The following is a 15,612-nucleotide window of genomic DNA, read 5'->3' on the forward strand; positions in this document are numbered from 1 at the left end:
CCTTTTGTTCTCTCTTTCCTTTTCATGTTGTAGTTTGCACTAGAGGCCTTGAGTGTCCATTGTGTTCGATCTATAGTCTACATTCGGCATGCATTTCCCAACAGGAGCGGGTCCTCCAAACACTCTTTACTTGGTGTTCCCTTCTCTATCTGAGCTGCCTTTTCTTTCCCCCAGCATTTGAGGCCAGAGTCCAAGCCATGGAGTAAACCTCATCTCTACTTACCTACTTATCTCTACTATTCTTGGGTATTAGTCTCCCATTCTGTTACTTTATATTCCACAGATGAGTGCAATCTTTCTGTGTCTCTCCCTCTCTTTCTGACTCATTTTACTTATCATGATGCTTTCCATGTCCCAGGATCAACTGGGGTAATAGTGTCTCTGACCAAATTTCAGTTAGCAAAAAAGTATATATTGTGTGTGTTTTGTGTGACAGTAACCTTAACTGGAATAATTCTTTTGTTCTCCCATTTAACTTTTATATTGCTTAATAGCTTCCATGTGGCGGTTTGGAAGGCTGAGAGGTTTGGGCCTGTCTTGATTTGGTCGTATTGGATCACAGGTAGTCTGGTCCTGTGAGAACAGTCTTGACTGTGCTGGTTGCCTGTGTCCTGGCACTAACAACATTGGTACATCAGGTTTCCTGGAGGGTGACAGGCTGAGTCGTGTTTGCTCTGAAGGAGCCTCAACAGGGTCCGAGGTTCTGATGGCCTTGAGAATTCTTCCTCTGTGACAGATGAGCAGATTTGAAAATCTGGATCTGGTCGGCCATTTGCAAGGCAAGCACCCTACCTGTTGTACTATTGCTTTGCCCCCCAAAACATAATCTCATTCACATGTTAAGCCTTGAGAAGGAATTTCAAGCCCCTGAAAGGGAGAGTGGAGATGGTATAATAGTGTCTTAATTTTGGAAAATAAGTATTAATAATGAAATACTTGTGTATTAAGTGGCATACAATTTGTGAAACTTTCTCCCTTTCTGGCTACTTTGTATTTAATAACTTCAGACATATCCTTAGTTGGCCAAATGAATTGTGAAGTTTTAGGCTTTGAATTATTTTAATCTTTAATGTTTGTTCCTCAGCACCTGCAAAAGTACGTTACTAAGATGGCAAATGAGAGTTATATTTCTTTACTTACAAACATGTCCATAATTGTTAACGTATGCCTGGCACTTTTCTAAATATTTTGTGTGCATTTAATTAACTTGTTGTACAGTGAGAAAGGTATTATTGTATTTTCCATTTCACAGATGAGAAACCAAGGTTTTCGTTAACTCATAGGATGTCCAAGATCACTTAGCTAATAAATGGTGTTGGAGCTGGGATTCAAATCCAGGCTAGTGATCCTCAGGGTTGTTCCTGGCTCTGCATGCAGTAATTACTCCTGGTTCTGGGGGCTATTCAGATGCCAGGGTCTAGCCTAGATTGGCCTTGAGCAGAGCAAGGCAAGAAAACTGCACACTCTTGGGCTATTGAGTTTATGTGCTTTTGAACACTATCCTTTCAAGTAATTCTTCAGTAGGGGAGGGAAATGCAAATAGATTTAATGGCAGTTTTGATGAGGGTGTCTGATGAACAGACTTTGTATCTGGGTAGAGCCCATTCCACCGTGTTCTGTCCTGCCCACTCTCCTGGATTCTCTGAACTATGACTTCGGCCATCGTTCACAAGGATCATGAGTAAAAACAGGAAATTTAATCAGAGGTTCTCCAAGGAGAAGAGGTTCTTCTGCCACACTATTCAAGTGGTGGGAAAAATCACTCAGTGACCCCCTGGGAATCTACTTCAAGTGAGTAAATAAATGGAAATCTCCCTCCATTTGTATGAGGCTAATACGCTCCCCCGCCTCCCTCCCTGCAAGGTGTAGTAACTGGCCCACCATGGGAAACGCTGATTTAAACTAGTACATTTGCAAACATACATGGTGAAATGCATATATTTCAGTGACTTATTAGAGAGATTCAGGTGGTTCAGTGATATCTTAATTGATGGCCCTCTTTGTCAATATGCTTTCACCGTTTTGTGTCCTTCTGGGATTAAGTGGAGCATAGAGATGCTGCATGCCTTTATGTTTATAAGGAATCTGGGACTCCAAAACTCAGTGCCCGAGCACTCAACTAATTTTAAAGTTGAAATGTGATGTAAATCACTGGAATCAATTTAGTGGTCATTTTCTTATATTCACAGAAATTGGAAAGTTAAGGTGCTTTGGGAACCCAAATAAAAAAACTAAGAAATTTTTAGATAGTTTAGATCTATATGAAAAATGCGGGGGCTGGAGTGGATAGCACAGCGGGTAGGGCATTTGCCTTGCACTCGGCCGACCCGGGTTCGATTCCCAGCATCCCATATGGTCTCCTGAGCACCGCCAAGGGTAATTCTTGAGTGCATGAGCCAGGAATGACCCCAGTGCATCGCCAGGTGTGACTCCCAAAAAACCAAAAAAAAAAAAAAAAAAGAAAAGAAAAATGCGTACCAAATGCATACCATTTTCATTATTCTAGTTTATTTCTCAACCTCAAATCTCACCAGCTTCTCTCCCCCCCCCCCCACACACACATTGAATGTCATTTCTTGCTTGCAGCCAATACATATGGCCATGCCATGTCTTCGGAGCTCTGCATCTCTTTACATGATTACATGGAAAACATGTAATGCAGATCTAAGGTGCTGGGGAGATAATGCAGTGGGTAGGTGCTTGCCTTGCACACTTCTGACCTGGGTTAGTTCCCTTGGCACTCTGAGCCTGCCAAGAGTGATCCCTGAGCTCAGAGTCAGGAGTAAGCCCTGAACACAGCCAGGTGTGGCCCAAAATATAAAATAAGTTTATTGACTTGATTCAAATGCCCAAATGAATGGCTAAACAGGTACAATTCACAGGTGGTTATGTAATAAGGCCCAGTAATAGGATATTTTCTGTATTGGCTGGGGAATTGTGAGTTGTGGTTTAAATATATTCTGAAATTGGTGATTCCTGCAGTTGGAAAAGCTCAGAGGCACTTATATTGTTCTATTAATGCTTGGAACTAAGCATTATAAGCACAGGGCTTTCACATGTTTAAAGTCAGTCAATGAATTAGGGAAATGGTTGACTGAAAATAGGTTGTGTTCCAAAAATTTGCATTTTACCTTTGTGGTATCATAAATAAATATAAACTGAATGAACTTTTATAAAGAAAAGTTCGTTTTAAAAATATAGTTAAAATATAGTTCTTAGAAAAAAATATTCGCTTAAAAATATAGTTCTTAGCTCATCAAACTGCTATCAATACAGAATGTGGTCTGTAGAGATATATTTTCTATATGATATTAGATGTATCTGAAGTGGAGCATACAGTGCTGTCAAAGAAGCATACAGCCAAGATGATAATATGATTAAACAGTGTTAGAGCAAATCGCTATTGGAAATTGAGTACACTTTAAAAAGTTGATATTATTTGTGACTTGTAATTTTGTTTCAGCAATGAAAAACTTTCAGGAACCAGGCAGTCTTTAGGTAGGACTTTAACATCAAAATGCTGGCAGTGTGGGGGAGAATAAAATAGAAATGCTTATGAATTCCTAACTAGTTTCATTGCCTGGTTTTACCATAAAAATCTCCTGATTAATGTTTATAACATCATTTATGTGTAAGAGTTTTTTCACTTAAGTTTTTTCAACTTTATTTTGAGATGATTGTAGGTTCATATACAGTTCTGAGAAATAATAGAGAAATCCTGTGTGCTCTTTGCCTAGTTTTCCCTGATGGCAATATCTTGTAAAAACCAACCATGCATTTGTTTAGATTTCTCTAGTTTTAGTGTGTGTCTTTTGTGCAGTTTAATCAGATGTGTAGGTTTGTATGTCTCTCTCTGCTGTTAAGGCCATCACAAGGAATTCTTAAAATTGACTTGTTACTCCCTCACCTCCTCACCCATTCCCTTTTATCCAGAATATCTCCCAACGTCATGTAAGGAGAATTGTCTAGTCTGTAATCTATAGACACTTGTTTTCGTTCACATCTTGTGGTGCTTAAGGTTCCAGACTTCTGAGTACTCGAAGAGCCTTCTGGTGGGGCTAGAGACACCCCCCCCCCCCACGGGTCAGCATGTTCAAGTCAAGCCCCTAATGTCATGTCTTCTCCCTCTGGCACAAGGGAAATAGATTTTTAGCACAGCTTGTGTGCTGACATTTAAGAATTTTAACTCATACTTTTCATTTTCTCTGTCCAAGCTTAAAGATCTTAGAGATTGAAGGGAATCTCGGAAGACCTTGGAGATCTCAGTCAGCATCACTTCAAAATGTGTTTCCCTTCTTTCTCTTTTAAAAAATTTGGTGGTTTTTTTTTTGGCCAGGAGAGGTTTGAGGGGGCATGCCTGGCAATACCAGAGTAATCCTGGCTCTGCACTCTGGGATCATTCCTGGCTGTCACAAGGATGCCATATGTGGTGCCGGGGGTCAAACCCAGGTCAAGTGCATGCAAGGCAAGCACTGTGCAACCAATGTACTATCTCTGCTCCTTGGAGTAACTTTTTAATTTTGCTAAGCAAATCAGTTTTTCAGGGCTAGGAATGCTTCACCCACAGGCTGAGATCATGTGACCCTTGTCCACAGCAGGACAGACGCAGAAACTTGTTGACTGCTCTTGACTATCTGCCTGTATTGCAGTGATGGTGCAATGCAAGTGTCCAAATGACCCGGCAATTAAAAGGTTCCCCACTCTTGGTACCCCAACTCCAGGAGGAGAGAGATGCTTGGATTTTGTTTTTTTTGTTTGTTTGTTTGTTTTGTTTTGTTTTTTGCTTTTTGGGTCACACCCAGCGATGCTCAGGGGTTACTCCTGGCTTTGCACTCAGGAATTACTCCTGGTGGTGCTTGGGGGACCATATGGGATGCCAGCGATCGAACCCGGGACAGCCGCGTGCAAGGCAAACGCCCTACCCGCTGTGCTATCACTCCGGCCCCGAGATGCTTGGATTTTGATAAGGTCTTTTCCTTACTTTCTACTTGAATTTCTTCTTGTCGGTGTATGTCGTTCATAGTCTAGGATGCTTGATGATTAGCTTCTGGGTCAGATTGGTACCTGATAGGCTTAAGACCAAAGCACACAAGAGCGTTCTAGGGTGTTAGAAGTGAATTTCTGTTTATAGTACACTGAAGTATTTATTACATCGTACTTATTTCCCTGATTTAGCAGTGCAAGCAATATACTCTAATGAACAGTAAGCGTGCACACTCGAGGCCTGGGAAAGTATCCCACCAGGAAGTTGGCTAAAGGAATCTGAAAGGTCGGGCTGGAGTCAGAAACAGATTTTTGTTGTTGTTATGAGCCACATGTGGCGGTAGTTAGAGCTTAATTATTTTATTTTAAATTGTCATAGTTTAGGGGTCAGAGAGATAGTACAATAAGTAGGGCTTTTGTTTTGCGTTCAGTCAACCTACCTGGGTTCAGTTCCCATCATCCCGTATGGTCCCTGCCAGAAGCACTGCCAGGAGTAATTCCTTAGTGCAGAGCCTGGAGTAAGTGCTGAACATGGCTGGGTGTGGTCCCCAAACCAAAAAACCAACCAAAAAACCAACCCCTTCCAGAAAAACACCCCAACCAACGCCCCTCCCCACAAAGAGTTTAGCATGCTTATAATAACATTATTGGTTTTGGTTTTGTTTTGTAATTGTTTAGTTGTTTGGTTTTTTTTTTTCCCTTTTTTGGTCACACTCAGTGATGCACAGGGGTTACTCCTGACTCTGCACTCAGGAATTACTCCTGGTGGAGCTCAGGGGACAGCATAGGATTCTGGGAATCGAACCTGGGTCGGCCACCTGCAAGGCAAACACCCTACCCACTGTAAAATCACTGCAGCCCTACAGCCACATTTACTACCTGGCAGGACCGTCTTTATGATAGTGATAATCCATTTTCAGGGTGGTCAGACATGAATGGGAAACTGGCCTGCAAACCTTTCTCCTAAATGAGGTGAATGGCAGTCCTTGGCAAGGTTCAGCTTGCAGTTTTGGTGTTTCACGAGATGCTTACAAGAAAAGTTTTAAAATCCATTTGTACTTATATGTTTTATACTGGGAATCAAATCTTGGAGCTCATACAGGTTGAAGCACTGAGATACCATCCCAATTCTGTCCATCGTTAAAGATATAGATGAAAAGATAAAGAGCAAAGCACTACTATAGCAGGTGGGCACTTGTTTTGCACATGGTCGAACCAGTTTCTATCCTCAGCACTATAAATGGCCCCCTGAGCCCCTCCATGAGTGACCTCTGAGCACAGGGCCGGGAATAACACCTTTAGCACAGCTAGGTGCCGCTTGCACATCAAAAATAATTTTTTTTTTAATTTCTAAACTGTTGGGAAAGATGACTAAAAAGAGAGGCTGCTAAATTCTCAGGGCTAGGCTCCATGGAGACCTTACTGGGTCCGCTCGAGCAAATCGACAATCAACGGGATGACAGTGATACAGTGAAACTTAAAATAGGGCTCGGAACGCCCCCTTCCCTTTCCCCCCACCTTACACGTGGACATATTTGTGTGTGAATACAACCCAACTCTTCATAGTTTGTGTGGCCCAAGATACGCTGAGCTTTTTCTGTGCCTGGAAACCAAGTTCTGTTTGGTCTTTCAGCTTGGGGGTGTGGGGGAGTGAGGTGGGGTGGTCCCAAAGAAACAGACCTTTGGCCAATCTGGAAAGATTCTGCTTCTAAGGGCATTCCTGCCTTCTCTGATGCCTGAGGGGTAATGTATGCTAGATTTTGCCCTTACCCTTAAGCAGGTTCTAAGAAGCAGTCTTTGTTCAGATTGAGGTGTGAAGCAAGTTAGCATGGATGTGGATTTCTCCTAGCTCAGTCTTGACAAGTACAAAAAAAGAAGTGTTCTCTTCTTTTGTGAGTGAGTAAGGCAGGACTCCTGGTTGATACTTATAAAGAAGGGGAGATACATGTTTTCCCAAGGAAAATGGTGCCAGTTTATAAAATATTAGAATACTGGGCTGGAAAGAGCGTACACTAGGCCCGGCGCACACGCTGTCCTGAGTCGGACCCCCAGCACTATACGTGGTCTCCGGAACCCCACCAGGAGCAGGCTTTAACCACTGCCCACCAATCCGTAAATGCCATGTTGTATAAATACATATCATGAAAGTTTTCTGTCTGTAATCCTTTCCTCTTCCCCACTTTGAATATGGAAGTAATTTGGAATACATTCTTTCATATGAATATATATTTTTTTATTTTTGGATCATACCCGGCGATGCTCATGGGTAACTCCTGGCTCTGCATTCAGGAATTACTCCTGTTGATGCTCAGGGGACCATGTGGGTTGCTGGGAATTGAACCCAGGTCTGATGCGTGTACGTCAAACACCCTACCCGCTGTGCTATTCTAAAGTAGCACTGTCGTCCCGATGTTCATCGATTTGCTCGAGCAGGCACTAGCAACGTCTGCATTGTAAGACTTGTTACTGTTTTTGACATATCGTATACGCCACGGAGAGCTTGCCAGGCTCTGCCGTGTGAACGGGATACTCTCGGTAGCTTGCCGGACTCTTCGAGAGGGATGGAGGAATCGAACCCGGGTCAGCCGAGTGCAAGGCTAAACACCCTACCCGCTGTACTGTTGCTCCAGTCCAGTTACCTGAAGTCAAGAAATATTTAACCTGTGCCCGGAACCTTGCTACACTCTACCCCCAGAGTACCTTCAGCTTCTAAAATGCCTTTGGCATGATCTTGTATCCTTGACCCTCATTGTGTGTGTTTCAAAGAATGACTGGATCATCTTTTATACTTAAAAGCATGTTGTGGTAGATGAGAGGAAGGCAAATGATCTGGAGACAGAACCCCCCAGGCTTTTTCTCATTAGAATATTTCAAATGAGTGACTAAGCAGTCATTCATGAGTTATTAGAATATGAAAACTTATCCTTTTTCATCCTACTGCATTTAGGAGGAACTTACTTCAGGAGCTCAGCTCAGAGCAGCTAGAAATGATTTCTGTCTCAAAGACTAATTTCATAAATAAAACGCAGAAAAATGCCCATTGTCTTTGGACTATGTGATGTTTAAGCAGCTGCTGCTGGCCAAAGGAAACTGTGTGTGATTCTTCTCTCCTTCGTTTTTAAATTAAGTGTTTGTTGGTTTTTATTTTCATGCCTAGATCACCTGTGGCATTTCTTTGTTGAAGGTAGGACCTTTGCTTTTTTTTTTTTTTGGCCTTTTGTGTCATACTCAGCGATGCACAGGGTTTCTCCTGGCTCTGCACTCAGGAATTACTCCTGGTGGTGCTCAGGGGACCATATGGGATGCTGGGAATCAAACCCAGGTCTGCGGACTGCAATGCAAACTCCCTACCTGCTGTGCTATCACTCCAGCCCCAGGACCTTTGTATTTCAAAGCAGTCGCTGGCCAGGAAGACTCAAGACCAGCTCATTACTTATCAAATTAGAGTTTATTAATTGTCAGAATTTATTAAGATGTCTTGCTGAGTTAGAACTTGCTTTCCAGGTGGGAACTGATAGTATTTAGTTTCCTCCCAAATGGTTAATTGTGAGCCGTGAAGGAATAAGCGCTGTTGACTGGCAGAGGGGCCCTTCTTAGAGTTCAAGATGATTGAGTCCTTCTACCATTTACTCTCTGAGTCCTGTTAAGGTCAAAATGAAGTTGGAGGTATATCCACAGAATCCATTAGTGTCCCTTTGGGACAGAGTTGTCAGAGGCCTTATGTCTTGAGCTTCGATGAGGCATGCTGTGTCTTTGACTGAGAAATGTGTTTCCCCTGGTATAAAGTAAACAGCTGCTGGAGGCACAGTGCCAGGCGCATCTTCGTCCCGAGACACTGCCTGTCCATCAGGGCTGCTCTGGTAATGATTGACCTGCCACAGTTCACTGGGTGTCGTTCCCTTGTTGTTTGGGGGGACTTTTGTCCTCCCCCCCACACACACACATACTGGATCATGGGCTCCTGTGTCATGGCATTCGCACTTTGTCTCGCTGGGTGAGGTGTATTTACTAATTGTAATGTGTTAAGTTTTCAGTTCTTGCTTTTCATGTGCAGGTTGGTTCTTTCACTAAGTTTCCTGCAAGCAAGAATCCTTTTATGTGATATTCATAGATAAAGCTAGTAGTGCGCGGCTATTCCCTGTCTCAAATCTACCCATGTGATGGTGAGACAGGCACTCAGTTCTATAGCCTGGTTACCGAAGAAAAGCGTGAAATTAGAGAGCAATTTTTTTTTAATCTGCATGACTTTAAAAAGAATTATTGAAGTAATATTAATTTAGGAGAGTATGCATATTTATACATTTTCAGGTTACAAATTACCTATGCCATGAACATCACCAAAATGCCAGTACCACCATGTCCACAGGGCCCTTCCCACCCACTTTATCTAAGGTCACCCCTGCTCCCTGTGGCATTTATTAACAGAACTTATTTCATGAAGTTAGTCATCTGAGGAGAGCTAGAAAGGATTTAAGTGCAGAGTCAAGCACTTGGATTTAAGTGATCATTGGTTGTAGTCATACATGTATAAGAAGTGTATAAGAATTGTAAAAGTATGAGTAAAAGTACAATTTTTATACCTTTAAAGAATTAAGAAATTTCTCCTATATGTTCTGTCAGAGGAGCGATGGTCTCTTCAGAGATGAGATGTTGGCATGGTTCTGAGTTAGTAGCAGGCTTCTTTGGCATAGAGGAAACCTAAGCCTATAAGTCAGTCATCTTAAAGTTCCTCTCATTTGTCGAACAAAAAATTTGCTTTGAGCATCTTGACCTCATTTGAGTGACTCGCAGACATATCTAATAAGTTACATTTTAAAATATCATGTGACATTTTCCTGTTGAGACACTAAGAATATATGGCTTATAATTTTGTTTACAGAAGAGTTTTACCATACACCTTATTGTTTTATCTTAAAAAATAAAGATGTTTCCTTTAAATAAACAAAGGACAACATAAAAGAAGTGATGGAGGCAGTCCTCAACCTTGCAAAATGAACTATATATGTACATAGAAAGATGAAAATACGAATAAGCATTAAAACTTTTCCATAATTCAGGGCTAAACCACATAAATATCTTGGTACACATCTTTTAAGATATTTTTTTCTCTATATATTGGCTGTTTTATAAAACTAAACTGAATTACAAATACTTTCTTTTCAGACGTAGCTTTCATAGGTTGCATAATCCTGCATTTTATGGATATTAAGGACCCCCTAATTGATATTAAGCAATCTGTTGCTGATAACCCTCAAATTCCTAGTGGGTTTCTTTGGGAAACTTATTTAGCTCCAGTGTTTATAAAGTCCTTTTCTTTTGAGCAATATTATGAATGGTAGTTGATTTTATTTATTTATTTATTATTTATTGTTTCAGTTTCACTCCTCAAATGTCCATCCCCACCCCTAGCCCACCCTTTTGGGCTATACCTGCCCTGTGCTGGGGTCCTGTAGTCCCCATGTCCGTGTGTGTCTACCTATGCTACCCCTCCCTTCACTACAGTGCTCAGTGGACCGTTATTACTCCAGAGACTGAACCTGGGTCTTCTGCATGCAAAGCATATGTTTCAGCTGTTGGAATGATCTCCCTAGCCCTCATTCCTCTATGGGCAGCGCCGGGGGGTAGGGGGTGTTGAGGTACACTCAGTGGTATGGTGGTTCTCAGGACTTCTAGCACTGCTGTGCTCCAGGGACCGCTGCGTGCCTGAAGACCCCTTCTGTCTCTCCAGCCCCACTTCTCCAAGCTAAGTGTCACTAGGAGGTGAGTGGTGCTCCGATATTTAAAACAGAAGAGCTGTTTATCATTATTGAGGGGGATGTCTTGTCCATTCATTAAGTCCGTTCATTCATTTATTTCATGGCTTGGTGTCAGACATGAAATGGGGTGGGTACTCAGCAAATCTGAATAGGGGGGGGGGCTGGTGACTCTCCTCTTGGCTGAGTTGCCCCGGGCAGAAAAACAGATGGTGTTCCCATTCTAGGCAGAGGGAGGAGGGTGCTGGCTGCTCAGGGGGGCGGGCAGGCACACTGGATAGCAGGGCTCCCTGCGGGTCTGCGTCTTTAGCTAGAGTTGGTATTGCTGACAGTGATTTTAGCTGAGGAAGACTTTCTCAGAAGAAACTTTCCTTTCTGGCAAACAGAGATGGGATGGGAGGCAAAAGAAGGATCGAACAGTAAATTTAACCTAATTGACATTTATATAAAACACCCGTACCCAACCACAACAGAATTCTCTGTTGCTTTAAGCCACCCACAGAACATTGATCGTGTTCTGGGCCAGAAGAGAAGGTTCTGCATGGCATTGTAGTTGTGTTTTTAAACATCTATTTGCCATCCTGTCCTCCTGGTCCATCGTAGGAATGTAAGAAGGAAGGAATCAGTGGTGGGGGCAGAGCAGCAGGATAGCAAGTAGGGAGCTTGTGCTGCATGGGACTGACCAGGTTTGATCCCTGGCACCCCATATGGTCCTCTGCCAGGATCGATCCCTGAGTACAGGAGTTAGTCCTGAGCACAGCTGAGTGACCCAAGAATGAAAAAGAAAAGAAAGGACCACAATAGCTTGTACTGAATATTATTATTTTTTTTTCTTTTTGGGTCATGCCTGGTGTTGCACAGGGGTTACTCCTGGCTCATGCACTCAGGAATTACTCCTGGCGGTGCTCAGGGGACCATATGGGATGCTGGGGATCAAACCTGGGTCAGCCGCGTGCAAGGCAAACGCCCTACCCGCTGTGCTATTGCTCCAGCCCCCCTTGTACTGAATATTATTAACTTTTATGTTCGTAAAAGCCAGAAACATGAATAAGCTGTATGTCCCACCAACAAGCAAATAGATCAAATTGCTGTGTATTTATGGAACTCAGCAACAAGATGGACTAGGTTATTGATACACACAGTCACTGAATGAGCCTCAGTCATGCCTGCATGAAAGAAGCCAGAGGAAGGGACACAGAAGTCTGTGGCTACTTTCATTGCGTCATATACCAATTTATAGTGACAGAACGCAGATCAGTAACTGCCCAGGCACAAGGAAGTAATGAGGGAGTTTAAAGGAAGCCTTTGGAAGCTATGAATAGGTATTATCTTGATTGTTGTGATAACTTCACAGGTTATTTTTGTCAAAACTTGGCAAATTGACATCTATATAAAGCACTTGGAGGATGTAAATGTTTATGTCAGTTATATCTTAATCTGTAATATGAGTGAGTGAGCAAATAATAAAATAAGGCATTTATGATTCTGGGGCAGTTTACATCAGTATTCAGTGTTACTAAGCACCTGTCTGTAAATAATGGGGCTATCTGCTGTAGCCGGATCAGTGAAAAGAATTTTGCCGTTTTTGTTGCATTGCAACCAGAATCAATAGAAAGGGTTAGGATTCTAGAAAATCTTACTCATGAATTATTGAAGGAGAATCTTTAACATTGTAAATCAAAGAGCATTGAGTTTTCCAGTAGATCATCTATAGGTATATATAAAATGGTGCTGTTCACCTTCAACTGACACAGTATTATTATATGTTCGTCGTATCTCAACCAAAATTATACAATACATATTGAAGTAAGTTGAGACAGAAAAGCAGAGGCAGTAATTGTGGTAGAAGATTAGAGGTTGAGCCTTACCTGTTGAATCTGGAGCTGGTGACATTGGAAACCCCTGTGGTTTAATTCTGTTGCCTGTTCAGTTCCGGCTCATCTTCCCCCAGAATACACTGCCATTCCCCTCTCTTCTGCTCTGGAAGATGCTTTTCTCTGCTGGTGACACTTGTATCCACCTCTTCTTTGGAATGGATCCTCCAGTAGCCTGTCCTTTGATCAGTTCCCATGTGCGAATTTTCTGCTAAAAGAGGGTCACCCGTGTTCATTATTTTAGTAGATACTAAGTGCGTGGTTTGTTCCCTGGGGTTGTGAAATATTTGTTTCTTGAGTGATTTCTAATTGAAACAGCATTCTTTATAGCATTGTATGTTTATAGGGTTCTAGCCTTCTGGGACTGGGAAGGGGCTTCCTGTGTGTGTGTGTGGGGGGGGAGCAACTGGCAGTTCTTGGCTGCTGGTTCAGTTCTCAGCGTCAGGACTTGGGCCGTGTCACACCCCTTGGCCCTGCAGTGGTGGGGAATGCCTGGACCATCCTGGCATTACTGGGGTCTTTGAGGCTGCCCCCATCATACTAAGTGGACCCTGTAATGGTGGGCATTCACCTTGTGTGTTGTGCACGGAAGGCATGCAGTCTAATTAGTCACCATACTGTCTCATCTTCCCGAGGCCCTGACTGTGCTCTGACTACAGGCTTTCTTGTTGGACTTCCCTTAGAGCACAAGAGAAAGACCTGGGTCCGAGGAGAGAGAAAGCAGATGCAGAATCAGTACCTGAATTTGAATTGTTTAATAAGTGTTCACACTTATTAACATAATTGTGAGGGAAGCAACAAAACAATCTGCGGGTGTGTGTTTGGGCCACCCCTGCAGTGCTGAGGAGCAGTTCCTGATGCTGTGCTCAGCCCCATAGGGTGTCGGGATTCTAACCACGATCACAACTGGATACAAGACAAGTGTCTGCCCCTCTCTACCATCTCTGCATTCCAGGAAACGAAAATTCTAATCATATTCTTTAATTAGAGGAGACGAATGTGAGGTGTATTTTCATTTTGACATTTCATTTTCTTAAGCTGATATTTCAGTTCAGTTGTATGAACCTATACTACCACTCACATTTTTCGAACTGGCACTGTTTTGTTAGGAAAGAAAAAGTCACTTTGTAAATTGAAATTAGCTAGGGAAATGAACTATACTCCACATAGAAATGCTCAAACTTATCGTTAGAATATTCACTGTGTCACAGAGAGTGTGCATTAGGTGGGTGTCACGGGATCACTTGAGGAGTTTGGGGTTTGTGGTTTCCTGCAATTTGTGTTCCTTGGGTTGTCCACTCTTAATCACTTCTCCTGTTTGCTTTTCAGGTCCGGACTCTGTTTGTCAGTGGTCTTCCCTTCGACATCAAGCCTCGGGAGCTCTATCTGCTTTTCAGACCATTTAAGGTAGCTTTTCCTATTCTTGAGAAATTGTTAAGGAGGCCGAAGTTATTTTTTCTTTTTGGGTCACACCTGGCGATGCACAGGGGTTACTCCTGGCTCTGCACTCAGGAATCACTCCTGGTGGTACTCAGGGGACCATATGGGGTGCTGAGAATCGAACCCGGGTCGCCCGCATGCATGCAAGGCAAACGCCCTACCCGCTGAGGGAGGCCAAAGTTTTGAGGGACTTTAGGGAGGAAGAAATGAAAACTTTGAAGAAAACAACTTACAAAGTGTCTTTTTTAAAAAAGGTTCACAGGTAAAGCTCAGGGGCCGCAGTTGATCGTCCAGCAGGCAAGGCATTGCTTTGCGTGCAGCATGCCTGGACTCAACCCTTGGTACCCTCTGGCCTGGGCCCTGCCAGGAGTGATCACCGAGTGCAGATCGCCGGGAGTAACCCCAGAAAAGCTGGGGATAGTTCCCAGTCCTTTTTTTTTTTTTAATGTAGAAGTAGTGCTGTTTATTCAGTCATTGATTAAGCTGATTGAATTGAGTCCCCCGTCATTAAAAAAAAATTCTTTTTTGTATTATTCTTAACTCTGTTTACTGACAACTTAAATGCCATATTGTCGATTCCTACCCTTAAAAAGGTTCCTTATTCATTGAAATAATGTGGTATGATTGATTCTTTGGAGAAAGCAGTTAAATAGTATAGAAGAACCTCAAATTTTTTCACAGGAAAATTGTCCCAGGTTTCAAATAAAGTAAAAGAAAGTTTTAAAAAATTGCTTTGTAGGAGTGAAGGGAACCATCCCTAGTGTTTAATGAATTATCTAATGCCATTCCCTGTACTTTGGGATTATTGAGATCAACTTTGTTTAGGGGTATGTCATGTTGCTGGGACCAGAAATAGCACCAGAATTTAAACTAATGCTGTGATAACCATGTTGCCCAAAGAACAAATGGTGAAGGTGAGCCTGAGAGGACAGGAGAGAGCTGGGGCTTGGACCCTTGGGAGAGAGTATGTGGGACTCAGGTAAATCAGCACAGGCCGTGTCCAAGCCCCTGGTCCATGCGTGTCCACAGCACCACTGGGGAATGTGACAGTCCACCTGGACTTCCGGTTAAAGATTGTTCCCTGCTGTAGTGGGACCCAGTGCCAGGTGCAGAACAGTCTGAAGGGACAAGACGTAGCTTCATAGCGAGAGGTCTAGTACGTGAGTGGAGGGACTGACTGTTCAGGCCTCCAAAGAGAAAGCAGAAGCTCAGGTATCCGAAGCCACCACGTTGTAATGAAGGTGACTGTCCTGAGCACCACTCCCATTCGGACAGTGCTGATGGTGACATTGCAGGGGGACCTAGGACATTCAGACTCCAGATTAACTGACTGGGAGTGGGGAAGAGAGAGAGGGTCCTGCGAGGGTTCCAAAAGTACAGAAAACTCCATAGAAATGTTCTGAATTTCTTCTGCGGGAATGCATACTGTCTGTCCCTTTGCAGGATGCAAATCTTATGCGCTTTTTTTACTAAATTTGGGGGGTATCCGCATTGGTGGTGCTCAGGACTCTTACAGGGCTGGGAATCAGACCCACTTTGTGTGTGCAAGGCTTGTATTCTGC

At 42.9% G+C, this 15,612-nt stretch overlaps 1 protein-coding gene across 4 annotated transcripts in view; it reads left to right on the forward strand.

Moving 5' to 3' along the window:
* RBPMS (RNA binding protein, mRNA processing factor) overlaps window positions 1–15,612 on the forward strand; it is a 166,525-nt gene that overhangs the window by 71,036 nt on the left and 79,877 nt on the right. For all 4 annotated transcript variants that reach the window (XM_055124001.1, XM_055124000.1, XM_004606879.2 and 1 more), the window contains exon 2: window positions 13,940–14,017. In XM_055124001.1, the coding sequence (XP_054979976.1) occupies window positions 13,940–14,017 (78 nt within the window). The remainder of the gene's footprint in view (window positions 1–13,939; window positions 14,018–15,612) is intronic.

The sequence above is a fragment of the Sorex araneus genome, chromosome 1, assembly GCF_027595985.1.
Source record: "Sorex araneus isolate mSorAra2 chromosome 1, mSorAra2.pri, whole genome shotgun sequence".
Classification (NCBI taxonomy): domain Eukaryota; kingdom Metazoa; phylum Chordata; class Mammalia; order Eulipotyphla; family Soricidae; genus Sorex; species Sorex araneus.